Source organism: Eleutherodactylus coqui, chromosome 10, assembly GCF_035609145.1.
Source record: "Eleutherodactylus coqui strain aEleCoq1 chromosome 10, aEleCoq1.hap1, whole genome shotgun sequence".
Classification (NCBI taxonomy): domain Eukaryota; kingdom Metazoa; phylum Chordata; class Amphibia; order Anura; family Eleutherodactylidae; genus Eleutherodactylus; species Eleutherodactylus coqui.
The window spans coordinates 15,795,916-15,814,989 of record NC_089846.1 but is presented as its reverse complement, the minus strand read 5'-3'; the positions used below and the strand labels follow the sequence as shown (position 1 = coordinate 15,814,989).

Genomic DNA, 19,074 nt, shown 5'->3' with positions numbered 1-19,074 from the left:
CGCAGACCCGCTGCGTTAATTCTTCCTGTGACTTGGCTGGCGCTTGGCAGAATGACAAGACAACAGGCGACTGCGTGGGGGTGTAATCACATATGGTCATATATCTCTGGCAGAACACAGCAATATGTCCTGCAGGATGAAAAACCTTCATTGCATCCTGAGATATTGACCCTGGGGTGCAGAGGTAGCCATCACACAAGGGCTCTGATGCCACCCTAGAAGGCACTAGTGGCATGTAGTATAGTATACACACTGGAATGGGTTTGCATTGGCACTCAGGGGATTCAGTTCACACCACTGGTTTGGCCCACTCAAAATACAGCATTGTGTTTGCTTAAAACCAATGGTCTCCAACCTGTAACTCTCTAGTTGTTGTGAAACTACAACTCTCAGCATGCCTGCAGCTGTTGGGGCATGCTGGGAGTCCTAGTTTTGCAACAGCTGGAGACCACAGATTGGAGGCCATTGGTTTGAAGCAACAGCAATGTTGTATTTTGAGTGGGCCCTACCCTGATTTTTCGGGATTTTCATTGAGGCTTGAAATATAAGCCCTAGCTGCATTACATAAAGAAAAGGAAAACCTTACCTAGTAGGCTTGGTCCGCGTCCTGACGCGGTTTGCCGGAGCTTCGCTAATCAATGCAGCGCTGGATGAATAAATTACAGCCATTGTGTTGGGGAGGTGGGATTTATGAATTGGCTGAGCAGCGGCATTGCTCAGCCAATCACTGCCATTACATTGGCTGATCAGTGCTCAAGAACCAATCAGAGTGATTGCTGGATGCCGGGCGTAGCTCGGAGAGGAGCGGACGCAGACTGAGCCTACTAGGTAAGTAAAATAAGACATTCCCTGAAAATAAGACCTATTACTTATTTTGAGGCAAAAATTAATATAAGACCGGGTCTTATTTTCGGGAAACATGATAGTGATTACTACTCATCAGTAGGGGCTCTCTCACATCTGCATTGCAGGTTCCATTTAGAGCCGCCGTCACAGATTTCTGTCCAAATTGTGGGCAAAATAGTGCAGCATGCAACACTATTTTATTCGGGAACATGCCAAGGGGCATAATGAAAGCTGGACGGACCCCATTCTATTTCATGGGATCTGGCCAGTGCCATTTGGGTCTAGCATGTGCCCAATCTGGCTCTTCCAGTGTCACCATTGTTCGGCTCCTAGGATTGGGCTGAACAATATTGTCATTGGGCCCTTCCCTGCAGCTGCTACAACTCCCAGCGTGCCGTCAGCTGCTGCCGCTGTAGTCTGCCGCCTTAGTCACATGGGCAAGTCAGTGAAAAACTGACCCATTTCATTGCGAGTGTCTGTGTGTTTTACATCAGTGTTTATAACTTTGTGGGTATCATCCTATATTCTCGTGTATCAAAAACTCAGCAGGTGGCGCCATTAAAACTCCCATCAACGTCACTGGGTGCGTGGGGAAAAATAGCGCCCACATACGCCGTCCGAGTGCATTCTGTTTTTTTAAAGCTCCCATTGACTTGGATGGGTGATTCTGGACCGAGAATCACAGCAGGCTCGGACATGCTGCATTTTTTTTATTTTTACGCAAACTATCGGTCCGTGAAAACAATTGCGCGCGTGAATACATAATGCTCCAAGTTCTGTCACTTTCAAACTCGGACAGAACTCGGACGTTAAAATTGGCAGTCTGAATAAGCTCCCGGGCTACGCTCAGGCCTGCGGCTGGTTTCTGTTGTTTAACTCCGTCCTTGCAGCCGAACAGTTGGCACATGCCAGATCCAAGTGGTGCCAGGCAGACCCCATTGACTATAGGGCGGTCCATCTGGCATCTGCTGAAGTTTTTTGGTGCACTATTTTGTCTTGGCTCTTCCGCCAGATGATGATATATTGCCGAGCGCAGCGCGTTGTTGCCCATTCTGGAAATGCTGAGAGGAGTTGGCAGATTTATGATCTTCTAGCAGCCATCTTCCCTTTACAAGCACACGAGGAGAAGATGTACATCACCACCAATATTTATTACACCTCTGACTTAAGTAAATTAGTTTCTCAGAGCAATACTGTCTTAGAAAGAACAAGAACCACTGCAGGTGACAATCAGATCCCCAGAGAGCCAACAATTATCAGAATGACATTGGACATGGACCAACAGATGATACAGTGTTAAAGGACATGTCCAGCTCTCTGACACCAGTTAGCAATTTACATATTTAATTAATCTAAATTTAATTTACTGCTCCTGAGTTACATCCTGTATTATACTCCAGAGCTGCACTCACTATTCTGCTGGTGGAGTCACTGTATACATACTTACTTATCCTGTATTGATCCTGAGTTACATCCTGTATTATGCTCCAGAGCTGCACTCACTATTCTGCTGGTGGAGTCACTGTATACATACTTACTTATCCTGTACTGATCCTGAGTTACATCATTATACTCCAGAGCTGCGCTCGCTATTCTGCTGGTGGAGTCACTGTGTACATACATTACTTATGCTGTACTGATCCTGAGTTACATCCTGTATTATAGTCCAGAGCTGCGCTCGCTATTCTGCTGGTGGAGTCTCTGCGTACATACATTACTCATCCTGTACTGATCCTGAGTTACATCATGTATTATCCTCCAGAGCTGCACTCACTATTCTGCTGGTGGAGTCACTGTGTACATACATTACTTATCCTGTACTGATCCTGAGTTACATCCTGTATTATATCCCAGAGCTGCACTCACTATTCTGCTGGTGGAGTCACTGTGTACATACATTACTTATCCTGTACTGATCCTAAGTTACATCCTGTATTATACTCCAGAGCTGCACTCACTATTCTGCTGGTGGAGTCACTGTGTACATACATTAATTATCCTGTACTGATCCTGAGTTACATCCTGTATTATACCCCAGAGCTGCACTCACTATTCTGCTGGTGGAGTCACTGTATACATACAGTACTTATCCTGTACTGATCCCGGGTTACATCCTATATTATACTCCAGAGCTGCACTCACTATTCTGCTGGTGGAGTCACTGTGTACATACATTACTTATGCTGTACTGCTCCTGAGTTACATCCTGTATTATACCCCAGAGCTGCACTCACTATTCTGCTGTCGCATTATGATCTCCTAATACATAATAACCGCCGCACTCTTCGGTGACTGCTCCTTTTCTCAGACTCCTATTTGCATAAATTGTCAGTGTTTAGCTATGTGGGAAGCGGCTCCTCCTAAAGCTGAAGTCCTTGACTCGTCCTCTAATTATTCATGTATTATGTTTCCTTTCGGAAAGTTGGGTTACAATGCGGCTTCCATTCTGCAAGCTGCCACCCAGCTTTCTGGGGTTCCTAAACTGCACTATGACCTACCCATGAAGCCTTGACGCCTCCTCTGCTGCTGCTGCTTCAGCCGTCTGTGCTGCCGGATCTGCCCACAATAGACGGAATAAACAGCAATTTCCATATTAAACAGTCCAAAATGCAACTATGTATCTGCTCTGTGTGAATAGCTGCTGCTTCCCTTTAACCCTTTCTGCAGAACGGCTAGCCTTAGTACGGCCCATCATCAGCCCCCACCCTCTCCAGGGGTTGCAAAGCTTCTTCAGCTCAGGCTGTCATTGCATTTCTGCTGTTTGAGGCTGAACCAGCACTGTCTGCAAAGGGGAATCCCTGGTCTTGTAACATGCCTGGCACCATCTCACCCTAATGTAAGGATCAGCAGCAGCAGGCGGGCTGAGAGCGCCCTCCTCCCTGATGGGGGCGTCAGTGTTGTGATTTTGTGCATCTCCAAGCAAACTTCCAGTCACCTCCTCTTCCCTGTTTGTAGGCTTGCACCTGACAAGAGTGGGGTCATCCTAGACATCAGCACCTTGAAGATGAATGAGCTGGAGACTGAGGTTCCTCCACTGCCTCCAAGATACAGATTCAGGGATCTTCTGCTTGGGGACCAGACCTTCCAGAATGATGACAGGTAAGGAGGGTATACTAGAGGGAAAGCTGTGCCTGGAGATATCCATATGCTGAACCTCTGCTGAGCCTAAACATTCTCCCAGAGGGGGTGATAGGTAAAGTTTGGTAGAAGGTCCCATGTATGTGTATGACTATGTTGGAGCTGTCTGTGGTGTTGAACCTCTTGAGCCTATCCATGTGTTCCCAGAGAGGGTGATAGGTAAGGGGATGGAGGGTCCTATCTGTGTATGACTATGTTGGAGCTGTCCATGGTGCTGAACCTCTGCTGAGCCTATACAATCTTGCAGAGGGAGATAAAGTTGACCCGGCTTTACCTCCTGCACATATGTGTAATGTTGGCACTCATAATGGGTCATATAATTGGTTTCCTGAATTTTTTTGTTAAAGTTGTGTGGAGGTGCTAATAATTGTTAAAGTTGTGTGGTGGAGCTAATCATTTATTCATTCTTCATTTTGATATGAGGTTTCGTGCTAGATGAATTTGCCATAGAGTGGCAGCGGTCAACCTGACTACTCTACTGAGATTTATAGTGTTAATATTAGTGTGTTTTTGGGATTTGCTGAGCTTACCCATGCTCTCTGAGGGGGTGATAGGTAAGGTCGGATGGAGGGTCCTTTGTATGTTTCAACTGTGTTTGAACTATCCACGAAGTGCTGAACCTCCATTGAGTCCTTGAACACTGCATACGGGTACATCCTCTGTTAACAATGATCGTGGGACCTCTCTGGCTTATGGTTTCTCTATTGGGCTATTAGGACGACTTCATTGTAGACAGAACTTAAACTCTTCCCATCCTTGATCAAGTTGACCTGGCTTTACCTCCTATACACACGGGTCATATAATTGCTTTCCGAACTTTAGGTTTGATTGTTAAAGTTGTGTAATGGCGCTAATCATTTATTAATTCTTCACCTTTTTTCTGGATTTGCCATGGAGTGGCGGTCGATGTTTGCATGATCTTGAGATTTTCTGAGGTTGGGTGAGGGTCCTGTGTAGGCGTATGACTATGTTGCAGCTATTCATGGTGCTGAACCTCCACCAAGCCCTTCCGTACTGCACGGAACCAGCAGTCTGGGATGCATCATCCATTACCAATGATCTTGGGACATCTCTGGTTTACAGTTTCTCCACTGACCTCAATATAGACAGAACTTTAACTTTTCCTGTCCTTGATAACATCGACCTGGCTTTACCTTCTATACACATGTGACATTGCTGGTGCTCCTAGTGTTTCATATAATTGCCTTCCTGATTTTAGGCTTAATTGTTAAAGTTGTGTGGTGGCGCTAATTATTTATTCATTATTCACGTTTTCTCCACAGGGCTATTAGGATGACTTCACTGTAGACAGAACTTAACTCTTCCCATCTTTGATGAAGTTGTCTGGCTTTACCTCCTATACACATGTGTAACAATATTAGTGCTCCTAATGCGTCATATAATTGCTTTCCTAATTTTAGGTTTGATTGTTAAAGTCGTGTGGTGGCGCTAATTATTTAATCATTCTTCACTTTGATATGAGGTTCCTTTATTGGTCTCTAGGTTTTCTGGATTTGCCATAGAGTGGCATCGGTCAACCTGACTGCGCTATTGAGGTTTATAGTGTTAATATTTACGTGTTCTTGAGGTTTGCTGAGCTGAGGGGGTGTTGGTTAAGGTTGGATGGAGGGTGCTATGTATGTGTATGGCTATGTCGGCGCTGTTCATAGTGCTGAACCTCCACCAAGCCCCTCAGCACTGCATAGCACTTAAAGGAGATGTCCCGCGCCGAAACGGTTTTTTTTTTTTTTTTAAACCCCCCCCCCCGTTCGGCGCGAGACAACCCCGATGCAGGGGTTAAAAAAACCACCCGCACAGCGCTTACCTGAATCCCGGCGGTCCGGCGTCTTCATACTCACCTGCTGAAGATGGCCGCCGGGATCCTCTGTCTTCATGGACCGCAGGGCTTCTGTGCGGTCCATTGCCGATTCCAGCCTCCTGATTGGCTGGAATCGGCACGTGACGGGGCGGAGCTACACGGAGCTACACGGAGCCCCATAGAGAAGAGGAGAAGACCCGGACTGCGCAAGCGCGGCTAATTTGGCCATCGGAGGGCGAAAATTAGTCGGCACCATGGAGACGAGGACGCCAGCAACGGAGCAGGTAAGTATAAAACTTTTTATAACTTCTGTATGGCTCATAATTAATGCACAATGTACATTACAAAGTGCATTATTATGGCCATGCAGAAGTGTATAGACCCACTTGCTGCCTCGGGACATCTCCTTTAACTCTTCCCATCCTTGATAACGTTGACCCGGCTTTACCTCCTATACTTATGTGTAACGTTGTTGTTGCTCATAATGGGTCATATAATTGTCTTCCTGTTTTTTGTTAAAGTTGTGTGTTGGCGCTAATAACTGATTGTTAAAGTTGTGTGTTGGCGCTAATAACTGATTGTTAAAGTTATGTGTTGGCGCTAATCATTTCTTCATTCTTCACTTTGATATGAGGTTTCTTTAATGATCTGTCTCAAAGCTTTCTGGATTTTCCATGGAGTGGTGGCCGTCAACAGGGCAACTTTCATGTCATTAGCGGCTTTCCTAGAGGTTGGTGCCAACGTGGTGTGACGGCGCCCGTCTCCCTTGACGTCTAGTTATAGCTTCCGTGTTATCAGATGACACAAATGGACAGTCTACACATTACAGAAGTGGATAGTCTGTAGATATTTTGTCAGTCAATGCAAAGTCACAATTCTTTATCCCGGATCGGTCACGAGACTTGAGTCACCATCAAGCCTTTTCCTCCAGGTTTTATGTTGCTGGAAGTGACTACATCCCGGGCGGCGCGTTGAATCATATTGCGTGGTGCTGTAATCCTGAACTGAACTAAATATAAAGTGCATTATAAGGGGGCTGCATGAGAGGGTTTCTTCACCCATAAATGGACCCCTTTTGTCCGTAGCTATGTCTGGTATTGCAGGTAAGTCTCACTTAAGTCAATGGGACTGAGCTGCATTACGAGACATAGCCAATAGACAAAGAAGGGGCACTGTTTGTGGATAAGGACTGTCAAAATATCTGCAGACTTTTTACTACGTTCTTATCTCTCAAGAGCCTTGTGTGGCACAGAGTGCTAAAGCCAAAGAAATGCAGTCCTAAGCTCTCACTCACAACCTGAAGGTTGCAAGTTCAATCCCCGCTTGGTTCAGGTAGTCGGCTCAAGGTTGTCTCAGCCTTCCATCCTTCAGAGATCGGTAAAATGAGTACCCAGCCGGTAATAAATAAATTACCTGACTGCACTGCGGAATACGTTGGCGCTACACAAATAACAAGATTTGTTGTCTGTGGTTTTGTAAGGGTTTTAATATATAGCAAATATAGCAGCGTTATCGTGTCCCTCACATTTATAAGAGGTGACGCAGACGCTCGTGGCGTTTACCTGGAATACAACGCAGCTGAGCGGTTATTTGCAAATATGGTAAAAAATACGAGAAGCAATTCTTCTGGTTTTCTTAAGGCCGAAATCTTTAAAATCAACGTAACAGAAGAGAAAGATGACGGAACCACAAAGGGTTAACTGGAGACAACACTGCCTATGGGTTATTGCTAGGGACAATACTAAAGCACCTGATCCATATCTGCTGTAGACTATAATACAGTTATTGTCTTCTGCTGTCTGCCAGTTTACAGAACTCAGTAATACGTGTAAAGTGGCAAGTGCTTCTTAAAGGGGCCGTCTGAGATTAGAAAGAAAAGACTTAAAGGGGTTTACTAGAATGACAAGTTTTCCCCTATCCAGAGGATAACTTGATGATCAGTGGGGTCTCACTGCTGAGACCACCGCCAATCACAAGAACGAGGGTCCTGTGTTGCTCGTCCTCACTGCGGGCTTGTTGTATCTCTCCCCTCGCAGTGAGAAGGAGACTGAATGGAGTGAGGATCACACAACTGCGCTGCTGCTGCATTCGCTTTCGGTGGGACTGTGGGGATAGGTGAGCAGCAAGCGTCAGCTCCACTGGAATGAATGGAGCGCCAACCGCACGAGCCCAACCAGGGCGACATTCATTCTGACGTCACAGTGGCGGGAGAAGCGACCCCACAAGGACAAGTTTTTAGGGGGTAACTTTTACTTCTGATACAACCTCTTTACGTTTTGACTGAAGTGGCGCCACTCTTGAGCTGCTTTTGGTACTGTGACTCAAATTAGCAAATTAGCCCCTATTCCTTAACCTTGGTCATTCTATGTGCATCAGATGCCTGTCGGTGTGTAAAGTAGGGTCCACCGTCAGACTAGCGCTCCGTGACGCACATTCGGTCGCTACTCATAGTCACGCTGGTAGTGTGGCTGTAAATGGGAGACCTTGCCCTGAGCATTGGGGGTGTTGGTGCGGGGTGCAGCGCTGCAGGGTCCTGTCCTTCTAGCAGCCGGTGTAGATCGCAGCATAGAATGTATCCCATAATGTAATATTCTCAACTACTTTGTTGTGACTTTGGTTGAGGGAGCGCCGCTGTTACACTAACCATTTGGATGGGAAATAACCCAATCAGTTCATTTATATGAGCACCAATCACATGACCCGTTTTTCCTATGGGTGTTTGAGAACAATCGCCTTACACTCGCAGGCCGTACGATTTGAATGTGATGCATTTTTTTATTTCAATTTTTTTTCTTCATGCAATTAAAAAAACACACATAAAGGGGCGCCTCTTTTCACAAACCGCATCACAATCTCAGCAGAAAACTCTCAGGTTTCCGAGCGCAATATAAGTGCAATTTTCTCTGGCTGATATCGCACTCACCTGCGTAAATCCAGCCTGAAGGGGTTGTATAAAGATTGGCTTTTATCACCTACCCACAGGACAGGTGATATGTTTGATCAATGAGACCTCCACTGATGCCAAGAATGAGGGTCCCGTATCCCCCTCTTCTCGTCACTGTGTGTTCACTGGACCCCCTGCAGTGATGTGGAGACTCCCAGTGATGGGGCCGCTCCATTCATCTCTGATGGGACTGTCGGTGAGAGCCGAGCCCAAGTGCTCCGCTGTTTCCCTCAGCCCTGTTAAAATGAATGGAAGGGCGGCAGCGCGCAGAAGGAGGCGGCGATAAGGGACCCGTTCTTGGGATTGTTGGAACCCCCCTTATCCTGTATATAGGTGATAAATGTCAGTCTTGGCACAACCCCTTTAACTTGCAGAAGAACAGATACCAAAAAGTTTCAGCTCTTCCTCAGGAGGTACAGTGGGTCTTATACCAGAATTATATTGGTATCCAATCACATTTGGGGCTCGCTCCACTTTGGAAACCCTAATTAACGATTACTAATTTAGTAATCCGACTGTAGGTTGTCCGGGCTCTGAGCAGCGTGAGTGTGTGCAGATCGCTGCCGATTGCTGTGGCATCACGCTGAGGGTACCGGTGCAGCCGGGCACGTAACGAGGATCTGCATGCGGTACGGGCGCCATAAATCACTTTGGATCCTGCCTACAAGATGCTAAAGCCCAAAATGTTCCCTGACCTTTGGGGACGTTTCAGTGTCCGAATTTAATGTGAGTTTTTGTAACTGACAGAACTCGCACCCCTTAAAGTCAGCGGGGGATATCCAGGGAATGCTTTACACCAGCTTCTGATGTAAAGTAGTCACGAAATTTTGCGCAAGGCCTGCGTACACAAAACAGTTTTGCAATTTTCTATAGTTTCTATCAGCCACTGTCCCAAAAAAGAGGGTGTGGCCTGTTTGGAGGGGGCGCTGCCACATTTATCTATAATTTATGCGAGATCCGATTCCTGTGTAGGCGCTCCGAGGAGCCGTAATGCGCATAACAGATGAAGCGCTCACCTCTTCCTATATGAGGCGCATTATGCGCGCAGGTAAAATAACATGAAGACCGGCAGACTAGATCCCTGTCCTAATAAACGCCCCCCTAATGTGTGCGTTCACACGTGACATTTATCTATTGACTTCAGTACAAGTTTTACTCTGCATTAACTCGACCGCCTTTCAACTTTTAATTTTTTTTAATGCAAAATCTTAACAAAAACTGCAGTAAAACGCACCGAGGCTCGCAGTGAAAGCCGCCATTTCTTCACTGACTGAAGTCCCACGCGCCCCGTGAATATAGCCCCGGGCCTTGTTAACACGGCCGACGTCCTCTTCCGGGTTTTGGGTGTTACAAAATGCACAAAACTCCCACGAATGTGAACCCCATTGTTTGCATCGGGTCTATTTACGGGGGCGATTTTTCTCTCGCATCGACTCTGTCAGACGGAAAAATCGCAGCATGTCGTATTTTTGTGCAGATCTTACATGAGAAGAATGCATGCAGATGGGCGGCTTACCGCACAATGACCACAACGCGGGTGCAGCCACACCCGGGAATCTCAGGCTTCGGGCGCATTCAGATGACCGTATATCGGCTGGGTTTTCACAACCGGCCGATATACGGCGTCCCTCTCTGCAGGGGAAGGAGGCGGGCCAGGAGCTGTGTGCTGAGCTCCCGCCCCTCAGCACTATTTGCAATGGAAGGGCATGGGACAGGGGCGGGGCTAAGGTATGAGACTTAGCTCCGCCCCCTGTCCCACCCTTCCCCTTGCACTGTGGGTGTCACTATTACTACTGAGGCCACTGTGGGGGCCACTGTTATTACTGATGCCATTGTGGGGGGCACTGTGGAAGCCACTATTATATACTGAGGTCACAGTAGGGGTCACTATTACTACTGTGGGGTCACTATTACTACTGAGGCCACTGTGGAAGTCACTATTACTACTGGGACCACAGTGGGGGTCACTATTACTACTGGGACCACGTAGGGGAACACTTAATATTGGGGTCACTACCGGGGTCACTGTTACTCTGGCACTGCAGACAAGTCTCAATGCTTTAAATATGCAGCAGCTAGGAGATCCCAACCCATACTTATAGTCTCTGCGGTACCTTGATGTATAAAAGTGTTTTAATACATGATGTGCTTTATACTGCCACAGCCGCTCTGGTCAGTGTAATAAAATACACCAAGTGGTCGTTCCGGACTTCATCCCTCCTAAACCCAATGATGTCATCTGATTTATGTTTAACCCTCCTCACTGAGACGTCTAGAAGGAAGCGGGGATGAATCTTTGTGCAGCTCGCTCCTTCCGAGACACTTAGTCATTGCTGCGCACGTTACGTATAATCTCAGGATATTTAGTCTTTGGCGTCTGTTACAATGGATCCAATTCTCTAGGCGGTAAGAGAGAACTTTATTAGACCCCGCACACGGCCCAAGCTATCAATTAGAGAGTAAATGAATAGTGCGGCTCTCCGGCGAGGTGCGGCGGGCGAGACGACTCTTCTCTGGGATAAGATTCAAGCAAGGATTAGGATCAATAATGTTCTCATCTCTGAGCAGCTAATAGACGTCTACGAGACGAATGAACCTCCCCACCAAATAATGCAACTACACGCTCCTCTCCTTCTGCGCTCAGGACTTCACTTGTTACAGCTGAAATTGAAATACTCAGGAGCTGTTCCTCCTGTTAGAAAGCCCGTTTGGATTCTGTGGATCTGTTTCTGGCCGCCCACCATCCGGTCTGTCTACTTTCTCTTCTATTCAGCCATGACTCACATACACTGAATGACCCCTTCATTTGAGCCCCTGACGCTTTGTTAGTCCCCGGCCCTCTCGCAGTGATCCCGGCGTGCGGCATAGAATCACGAGACACGTTTTCCGTGGATCAGCTTCAGTGTGAATCCACATAAGATGGGAAAATCCAGCGATCTGAGCGACTTCCAACAAGGCCGGGTCATCGGTGCTAGACTAGCCAGGGCCGGGATGTCACTGCCGACCGCATTGGGTCTTCTCATGTATCAGTGTGGAGGGTATACCGAGATTGGCATGATCGAGGAAAACATCCAGCAAAAGAGGATCCTGTAGATGGAAACAATTCATCACTGAAAGGGGTCAGAGGAGGATGTCAGGAATCGCAACTGCACAACTATAACACTGATGCCTCCAACTAACATGTCCAAAGACACAACTCGTCGTTCCTTAGCACAGATGGGCTATAATAGTAGACAACCACTTGCAGCGCTATTGTGCCAAGAGAAACCGAAAGATGAGACTCCAGAGAGTAAAAGAGCACAAAACTTGTATCACTGAGTAGCGGAAAAACATCCCCTGGTCAGATGAATCCAAATTTTAGTTACACCGTGTGGTAGGAGGGTCAGAATTTGGCACAAGCAGCCTGAACTGATGACCCCTTCCTGTCAGCTGGTCAGAACATGTCAGCACCTCCATCTAATTTGCAGCAGCTACAAGAAGCTTCCTGTCCGCAGGGGCCGATATTCCTGCAGTATAATTCTATCACCGAGTGGGATCTACGACACAACTAATTGCTGCAGTTCTGAAGGTCAAAGGAGTCCAACGTGCTACTAGATATGGGTTCAATACAGCTATGTCTCATTTGTCTACTGGGATTACTGAAAGAAAGAAAGACGAGGCTCCACTTAGATATGTCGGTCGTTATGTAGGGGTTCCCGGGTCCCAGGGTTTTCAGCAATTATATGACAAAGCATTGCACTGATTCAGTCCACATTCTGGTGGACGTTTTAACAGCTTACAGACGTGTCCATGTTGTATTTACTAACAACCATTCTAGGCATAATTGTCACACAATGACATAATGATATGTCCAAAAGGACTTGGCTTCAGTATGGTGGGTGATGGGTGAGTAGGTCCATAAAGTGAGGATGGGTGAGTAGGTCCATAAAGTGAGGATGGGTGAGTAGGTCCATAAAGTGAGGATGGGTGAGTAGCTTGATGGATAAATGAATCAGACAGATGATTGGGTGGATGGACTGATGGACGAGTGGTAGCTTGGTGGCTCCAAAGGTTGGTACTTGTATAGGCTTGTGGATGGAAGGGGGATTCAATAGGTTGATAAGTGGCTGCATAAATTGTTTTTTGGGTGGATGGTGGAAAAAATAGGAGGGTCTACAGACTGCAGGGTGGATAGGTTGGTGAATAGAAGGGGAAGTGCTAAGATGATTGGGTGAACAGATGGGTGAATGTGTTGGTAAACAGATAGGTTAATGGATCGGTGAGTGAGAAGACTAGTCAGTTGGTAAACAGATGGGTGAATGGATGAGTGAGATGGGTGCATTGGTGGATAGGTTGGTGATTAGATAGGGCAGGGGTCCCCAACTCCAGTCCTCGGGGACCACCAACAGGTCATGTTTTCAGGATATCCTATAGTAAGAACACTTGTGGCAATGTCTGAGGCACCAACAATAATTACATCACCTGTGCAATACTGAGGAAATCCTGAAAACATGACCTGTTGGCGGTCCCTGAGGACTGGAGTTGGGGAACACTGAGATAGGGGAATGGATGGTTGAGAGAGCAGACAACTAATGGGTTGCTGTATTGGTTGGTAGACAGACGAATGGGTAGATGACAGAGAAGATGAATAGATTAGTGTAGAGGTTGGTGGACAGTTGGGTGAGTGAGTGGATGAGTGAGTTGGTGGATAGGTTGGTGGGCAACTGAATTGAACTGAAGAGTGAGAAGAAGAGAGGAGAGGTTGGTGAATAGATTGGTGAATGAGAAAACTAGTGGGTTGGTGGATAGGTTGATGGACAGATGGGTGAATGGATGTATTAGTGAGAAGATGCATGGATTGATGGATAGGTTGGTGAATATATGGCTGAGTGAGAAGATGAGTGCCTTGGTGGACAGATGGGTAGATGAGAAGATGAGTGGGTGGAGAAGTTAGTGGGCAGACGGGTGAATAACTGGTAGAGTGAGCAGACGAGTGGGTTAATGGAAAGATGGGTGATTGAGAAGAAGAGTGAGTAGATAGGTTGGCAGATGGCTGAGTGATTGATTGTACTCTTGACTTCTGTGGAGATATTTCCTACTTGGATGGCTGAGTTTCTTGTAAACAGTATTTCATAACATTTTTGCCCGAAGTCTCCTGGGGCATCGATGGATTTTGAATAAACACAATTTTATTGTGATGAGCCTGGAGAATTCTCCAGGGCGAGAGATTACCATTACTGAACATCCACCAGGCTGCAATCAAACGCCCAATTATCTGCATGTCTGAGCATTAGAAATGTAGCATTTTATAGGAATGTAATTATGTAGCGGTGTTTTTAGATATGTTTGTCTTATTACGCTGCAGCACTTCCCTGTATGATGGGGATCTAAGCGCTGTTCACCACCCAGCTTTCCCAGGAAAGGATATTTTATCTAGTGTGAGGGACAACAGATAAATGTGTTATAAATCCATTACATTTCTATTAGCTTGTATAATTTCCTGCACTTGTAAGTGATTACGGTGCGGAGCGGTAGGACATTATTTGTAACCTCTCATGGTGCTAGTAGTGGTGTTTGCACAGGCACACAATAGCAGCAGGTTCTACGGCCGTAGAGTAAATACGGGGATGCGGGCGGTTATCTCTGCAGACAGGTGTTTGATATCCATCCTGTTACTTTCAGCCCATTACCTGCCTATAAAAACAGAGTGGGAATAGTAGCCGCCATCATGAAATATCACTTTATTTGGATATTTTATTATAGCCAGCTGATCGGGCATATATGCGCTCTTGGAACTCAACCATAGGAACACTATGGGCAAAGCTGGTACGCTTTATTATTTCAGGGTCCTCAGGGGTGGAGCATGACATAGAAGTACCCCGCCTCCGCAGACCCTGCAAAAGCTATAATAGAAGGTGTTCCCTTTAGGATTATGATTCATGATTCCTTGTTGTGCCACTGAGATCTATTCGCGGCTGCATCCACTTGAGGAATCATCAGAGGGTTGTCTCAACTAAAGGACAACTCACATCCATCTGCCCCCTTATCATAAATGGATATAAGGGGTATCTGCAGCTCAGGGCACCTTCTATCAGCCAATGCAGAGATCGTCTATGTCAAGGGCAACTCTGGAAGTTGCTGTAGAGGAAATATGCAGCCACCCACCGCAACGACCGCTATCACAGTTGGACCTCTGACAATCATCTGATCACCAGGCTGGCTTCCAGAAGCGTTATGTAAAAGGCGTTAGCGCCCAGTTTCCGTAGGCTGCAAATTTACTTCATTATGCGGCCATATAGAACTGGAGTACACTGACAGGTTGGTGCAGGAGGCCCAAAACGCATATCCTGCAGGACAGTGCAGAAGGCCCCACACATGTATATCTCGCAGGTCAGTGCAGGAGACCCCACATGTATATAGCGCAGGAAACCCAACACATGTATATCCCACAGGTCAGTGCAGGAGGCCCCACATGTATATAGCGCAGGAAACCCAACACACGTATATCCCGCAGGTCAGTGCAGGAGGCCCCACATGTATATAGCGCAGGAAACCCAACACACGTATATCCCGCAGGTCAGTGCAGGAGGTCCCACACACCTGTATCCCTGAGGTCAGTGCAGGAGACCCCACACATATATATCTATATCCCGCAGGTCATCGTATGCTGTGAGCTGCTTAAGAAAACAGCAGGTGACTGGGGACAAGAGGTAGGTGAGTGGGAGGGAAAGTAGGTGAGCGAGCCAAGGGGGGGCGGAGCTCAGGACAGGATGTAGAAAGGAGGGAGCGGAAGAAGGGAAGCAGAAGAAGAAAGACACGAGGAGAAGAGGTGATCGGTGAACGGAGAAGACGGCAGTGAAAGAAGATAAAGAAAGATTAGAAGCAGAGCAGCTGAACGAGAGCGGGGAAGAGTCCAGGTGAAGAGGCAAGCAGCACAGCAGAAGTCAAGCGGTCGCAGCATCGGACGTGCAGCGGTGAAGAAGAAAGAAAGGCGATCGGAGGGCTGTGAGTTGGCAAAAGAGCGAGAAGTCCCAAGAGAGATGGAAGATTTGCAGAGGATGATCCGGGAGGCTATCGACCGCGATGGAGCCGGGTGGCTGGAGGAACTCCTAGGCAGCTGCAGGTCGGGATCGGAATCCGGAAGGCGGGGGGAGCCAGCAGTTCAGGAGCCGGCAGCAGGAGAAAAATCAGCGCAAGAGGGGGATGCCGGGCGAGGACGCCCGAAGAGAAGGAAGAACCCTCCCGCGAGGCTCAGCCCGAGCCCCGCGGCAAAGAGGAGCGGCCGGAGGAGCAGCCGAGGCGGCGAGAAGACAGCGGGGACAGTTCGCGCCAACCAGAAAAAGGCGCCAAAGTCAAATCGCGCGGCGGGAGGAGCGCCCGTCGCCGACCAGCGGTCACTGCCGAGTGGCAGTCCGCTGGGAGCGGGATTACAAACGGCGGCATCGTCGGGGTGCCCCGGCCCGAGGGACCAGCGCGTGGCAGGGCGCACGGCAGTGGAGCATAACTCGGGACAGAGTCAGCAAGGAAGGAGAGCGGCGCGCGGCGGTGCCCCGCAGGAGCGCAGGAGAAGACAAGATGGCGGCGCGAGCGTTCAGCAGGCGCAGGTAGGACAGACAGGGACGGGTATGAGAGGTGCAAGGGAACGAGGGGGGGGAGGCAATGAGGTAGCAGGCCACAGCAGGAGCAGAGTAGAGGGGAGGGGGAGGGAGAGTTATAGCACGTCTTCTAGTGCAGTTAGCAGCGTGGATAGCAGGAGAGGCAGCAGGCAGGGTAGCGGGGGCAGGGGTTGTGAAACAGATGGTAGCGCTAGTTTGTTCTCGGACAGCCCACCACAGGGCCCTACGCCTGGGGGCTACACGGATATCCCACCCTCACAAGGCTACGGCAGACAACTCTCGCGGCATCAAGTTGCGGCCACTGCGTTCCCACGCGGTGCCGCGGCGTGCAGTCGTGACAGTTACGTCGCCCTTAGTAACCCTCCCCCACAGCAGCAGCATGATGGCGCACGCTCAACGTCGCAGAGGTTCTGCTACGTTAACCCACGTTTCGTGGAGGCTCTCTCTTCAGGTGGAGGAGAGTCATCATATAGCTACGTTAGTCGCGCTAGCAAGAACAGGCAAGGCCAGGGCGCTAAGCGGAGGCAGAGGGAGAGAGCTAGAAGGGAGAGGTATCAGCGCAGGCGCGATAGCGAGCAGGCCAGGCTAGCTGCGGAGGCCAGCGGCATCAGGGCAAGAGCAGGTAGAGAGACCGTAGGCGAAGGGTTCCGCGGTCCTGAGCAGCGGCACCAGACGGGAACTTACCGCCAGACGGACATCTTGCCGGAGACGCAGAACACCAGGGATTGCACACGCCACAGGAGGCGGTATGTTACGCAGGAGCGGCCGGAGCTGGGCCACCTTGGTACAACACAGGAAACGAGGGCTCGCAGGGCTCCGCACGTGAATTCGCGGCAATCAGCAGCCCTCGGGGGCAGAAGCCCAGGAGGAAGCCCGGCAAGGTCCACCCCCTTGGCGACGCCGGAGGACAGGCATGCCGGTGAGTCCAACTACTTAAATGCTTGGAATAATGTGTTGGATCCCGCCAGGGTGGCGGAGAAATGTGATTTAGTCACGGTATTGAGATCGCTGTTGAGCAGAGTGGATAATAAGGATGGTGTGTCAGAGTCCTGTGGTTCCCCAGGGGGCGCTGGCCCGCCGGTGGGGCAGGAAGGTGGTAGCTCAACAGCCGGTGGTGATGTGGACCCTATGGAGGGCTTGAAATATGCGGACTCACTGTTTTGTGGTGTCGCCCCTTTGGGGGTCGGTTTGTCCGATGATGTGGTGGAAAAAATACGGAAAGGTATATACGTGGATATATGGTCCTTGCTGTCGGCGGACCATGTGATGGTGGACAAGGAAAGGGTTACGGAGCGTGGTGCGGACAGGAAGCCGAAAGTGGCTAAAACGTTCGCCAACTGGTTACAGGCTTATACAGTGTTGGCGTACGTAGTATGCCAACAACAGCCTAAAAAAGGCCCTGAGATGTTGGTGTACTTAAACACAATTTTTAGTGCATATAAGCTACATGGCGGCGCTGCGTGGTGGCGTTACGACGAGGATTTTCGTCGGAGGATTTCGGGCGTTAACCACATAAGTTGGGCGTCAAAAGCGACGGACGTCTGGATACAACTCATCCTGGCACAGCGCCCGCAAAAAATGACATTTCAGGGAGGAGCCGTGGGGGGCGGGCAACAGCCTCCTGCGGCCTCCTCAAGACCCAATGGCACCTGTTGGCTCTACAATGAGGGCCATTGCAGGTTCTATGCCACCTGCAAGTTCAGACACGAGTGTTCTGTCTGTGGGGGTCAACACGCGGCGGTGCGATGCTTTAGGAAGCAAAGAGCAGCAGGCGCCGGAGCTGGCGCCAGCGGAGCTCCGAACGCCGGTGAAAAGCCAGTACCTCTCCCTGTGGCTAGACAAATATCACAGGAAGGAGGAAGCAAGAATCCTTAGACAGGGTTTTGCAGAAGGCTTCGGTATACCGTTTACGTTTCAGCCCGCGTCCACGTGGTGTCCGAACCTAAAATCAGCGACGGATAATTTAGAGCTAGTAAAAGAAAAAGTACTGAAAGAAGTAGCAGCGGGCCGCATGGCAGGCCCCTTTGCTGAACCGCCTTTCCCCAATTTGCGGGTCTCCCCATTGGGGCTTGTCCCCAAGAAGGAGCCCGGAAAATTTCGTTTGATACATCATTTATCATTCCCAAAAGGGGAGTCGGGAAATGATGGGATATCGAAGGAGGAAGCGTCGGTAGTTTATGCTTCTTTTGACCAAGCAGTAGCGCTGGTAAGAAAAGCGGGAAGGCGGGCGCAATTAGCAAAAGCTGATATCGAATCCGCTTTCCGCCTCCTCCCGATACATCCAGATTGTTTTCATTTACTCGGATGCAAAGTGGACAATCAATTTTTCTTTGACATGTGTTTGCCGATGGGCTGCTCAATTTCATGTTACTACTTCGAGCTGTTCAGCTCCTTCTTGGAGTGGATGCTTAAGTATGAAACGGGCATCTCATCGGTGACGCATTACCTCGATGATTTTTTATTCATAGGTACGGAAACATCCGGCGCGTGCTCCTTGTTGTTAAACACGTTCCGAAAATTGATGTCGCGCGCGGGGGTCCCATTGTCTGAAGAGAAGACAATGGGCCCAGTTAACAGATTGATTTTCCTGGGGATCGAGATCGATACCGAGGAAATGGTTTTCAGGTTACCACTGGAAAAAATCGCGCGGCTCCGGCAGACGGTAAACGAGATTGCGAGCTGTAAGAAGGCCACGTTACGCCAAGTGCAGGTCTTATTGGGTTTATTAAACT

At 48.7% G+C, this 19,074-nt stretch overlaps 1 protein-coding gene across 4 annotated transcripts in view; it reads left to right on the top strand.

The window, feature by feature from the left end:
- Nucleotides 1-19,074, top strand: part of KCNT1 (potassium sodium-activated channel subfamily T member 1) — a 295,306-nt gene that overhangs the window by 52,941 nt on the left and 223,291 nt on the right. For all 4 annotated transcript variants that reach the window (XM_066580376.1, XM_066580375.1, XM_066580374.1 and 1 more), the window contains exon 2: nt 3,802-3,945. In XM_066580376.1, the coding sequence (XP_066436473.1) occupies nt 3,851-3,945 (95 nt within the window). In that variant the 5' untranslated portion in view covers nt 3,802-3,850. The remainder of the gene's footprint in view (nt 1-3,801; nt 3,946-19,074) is intronic.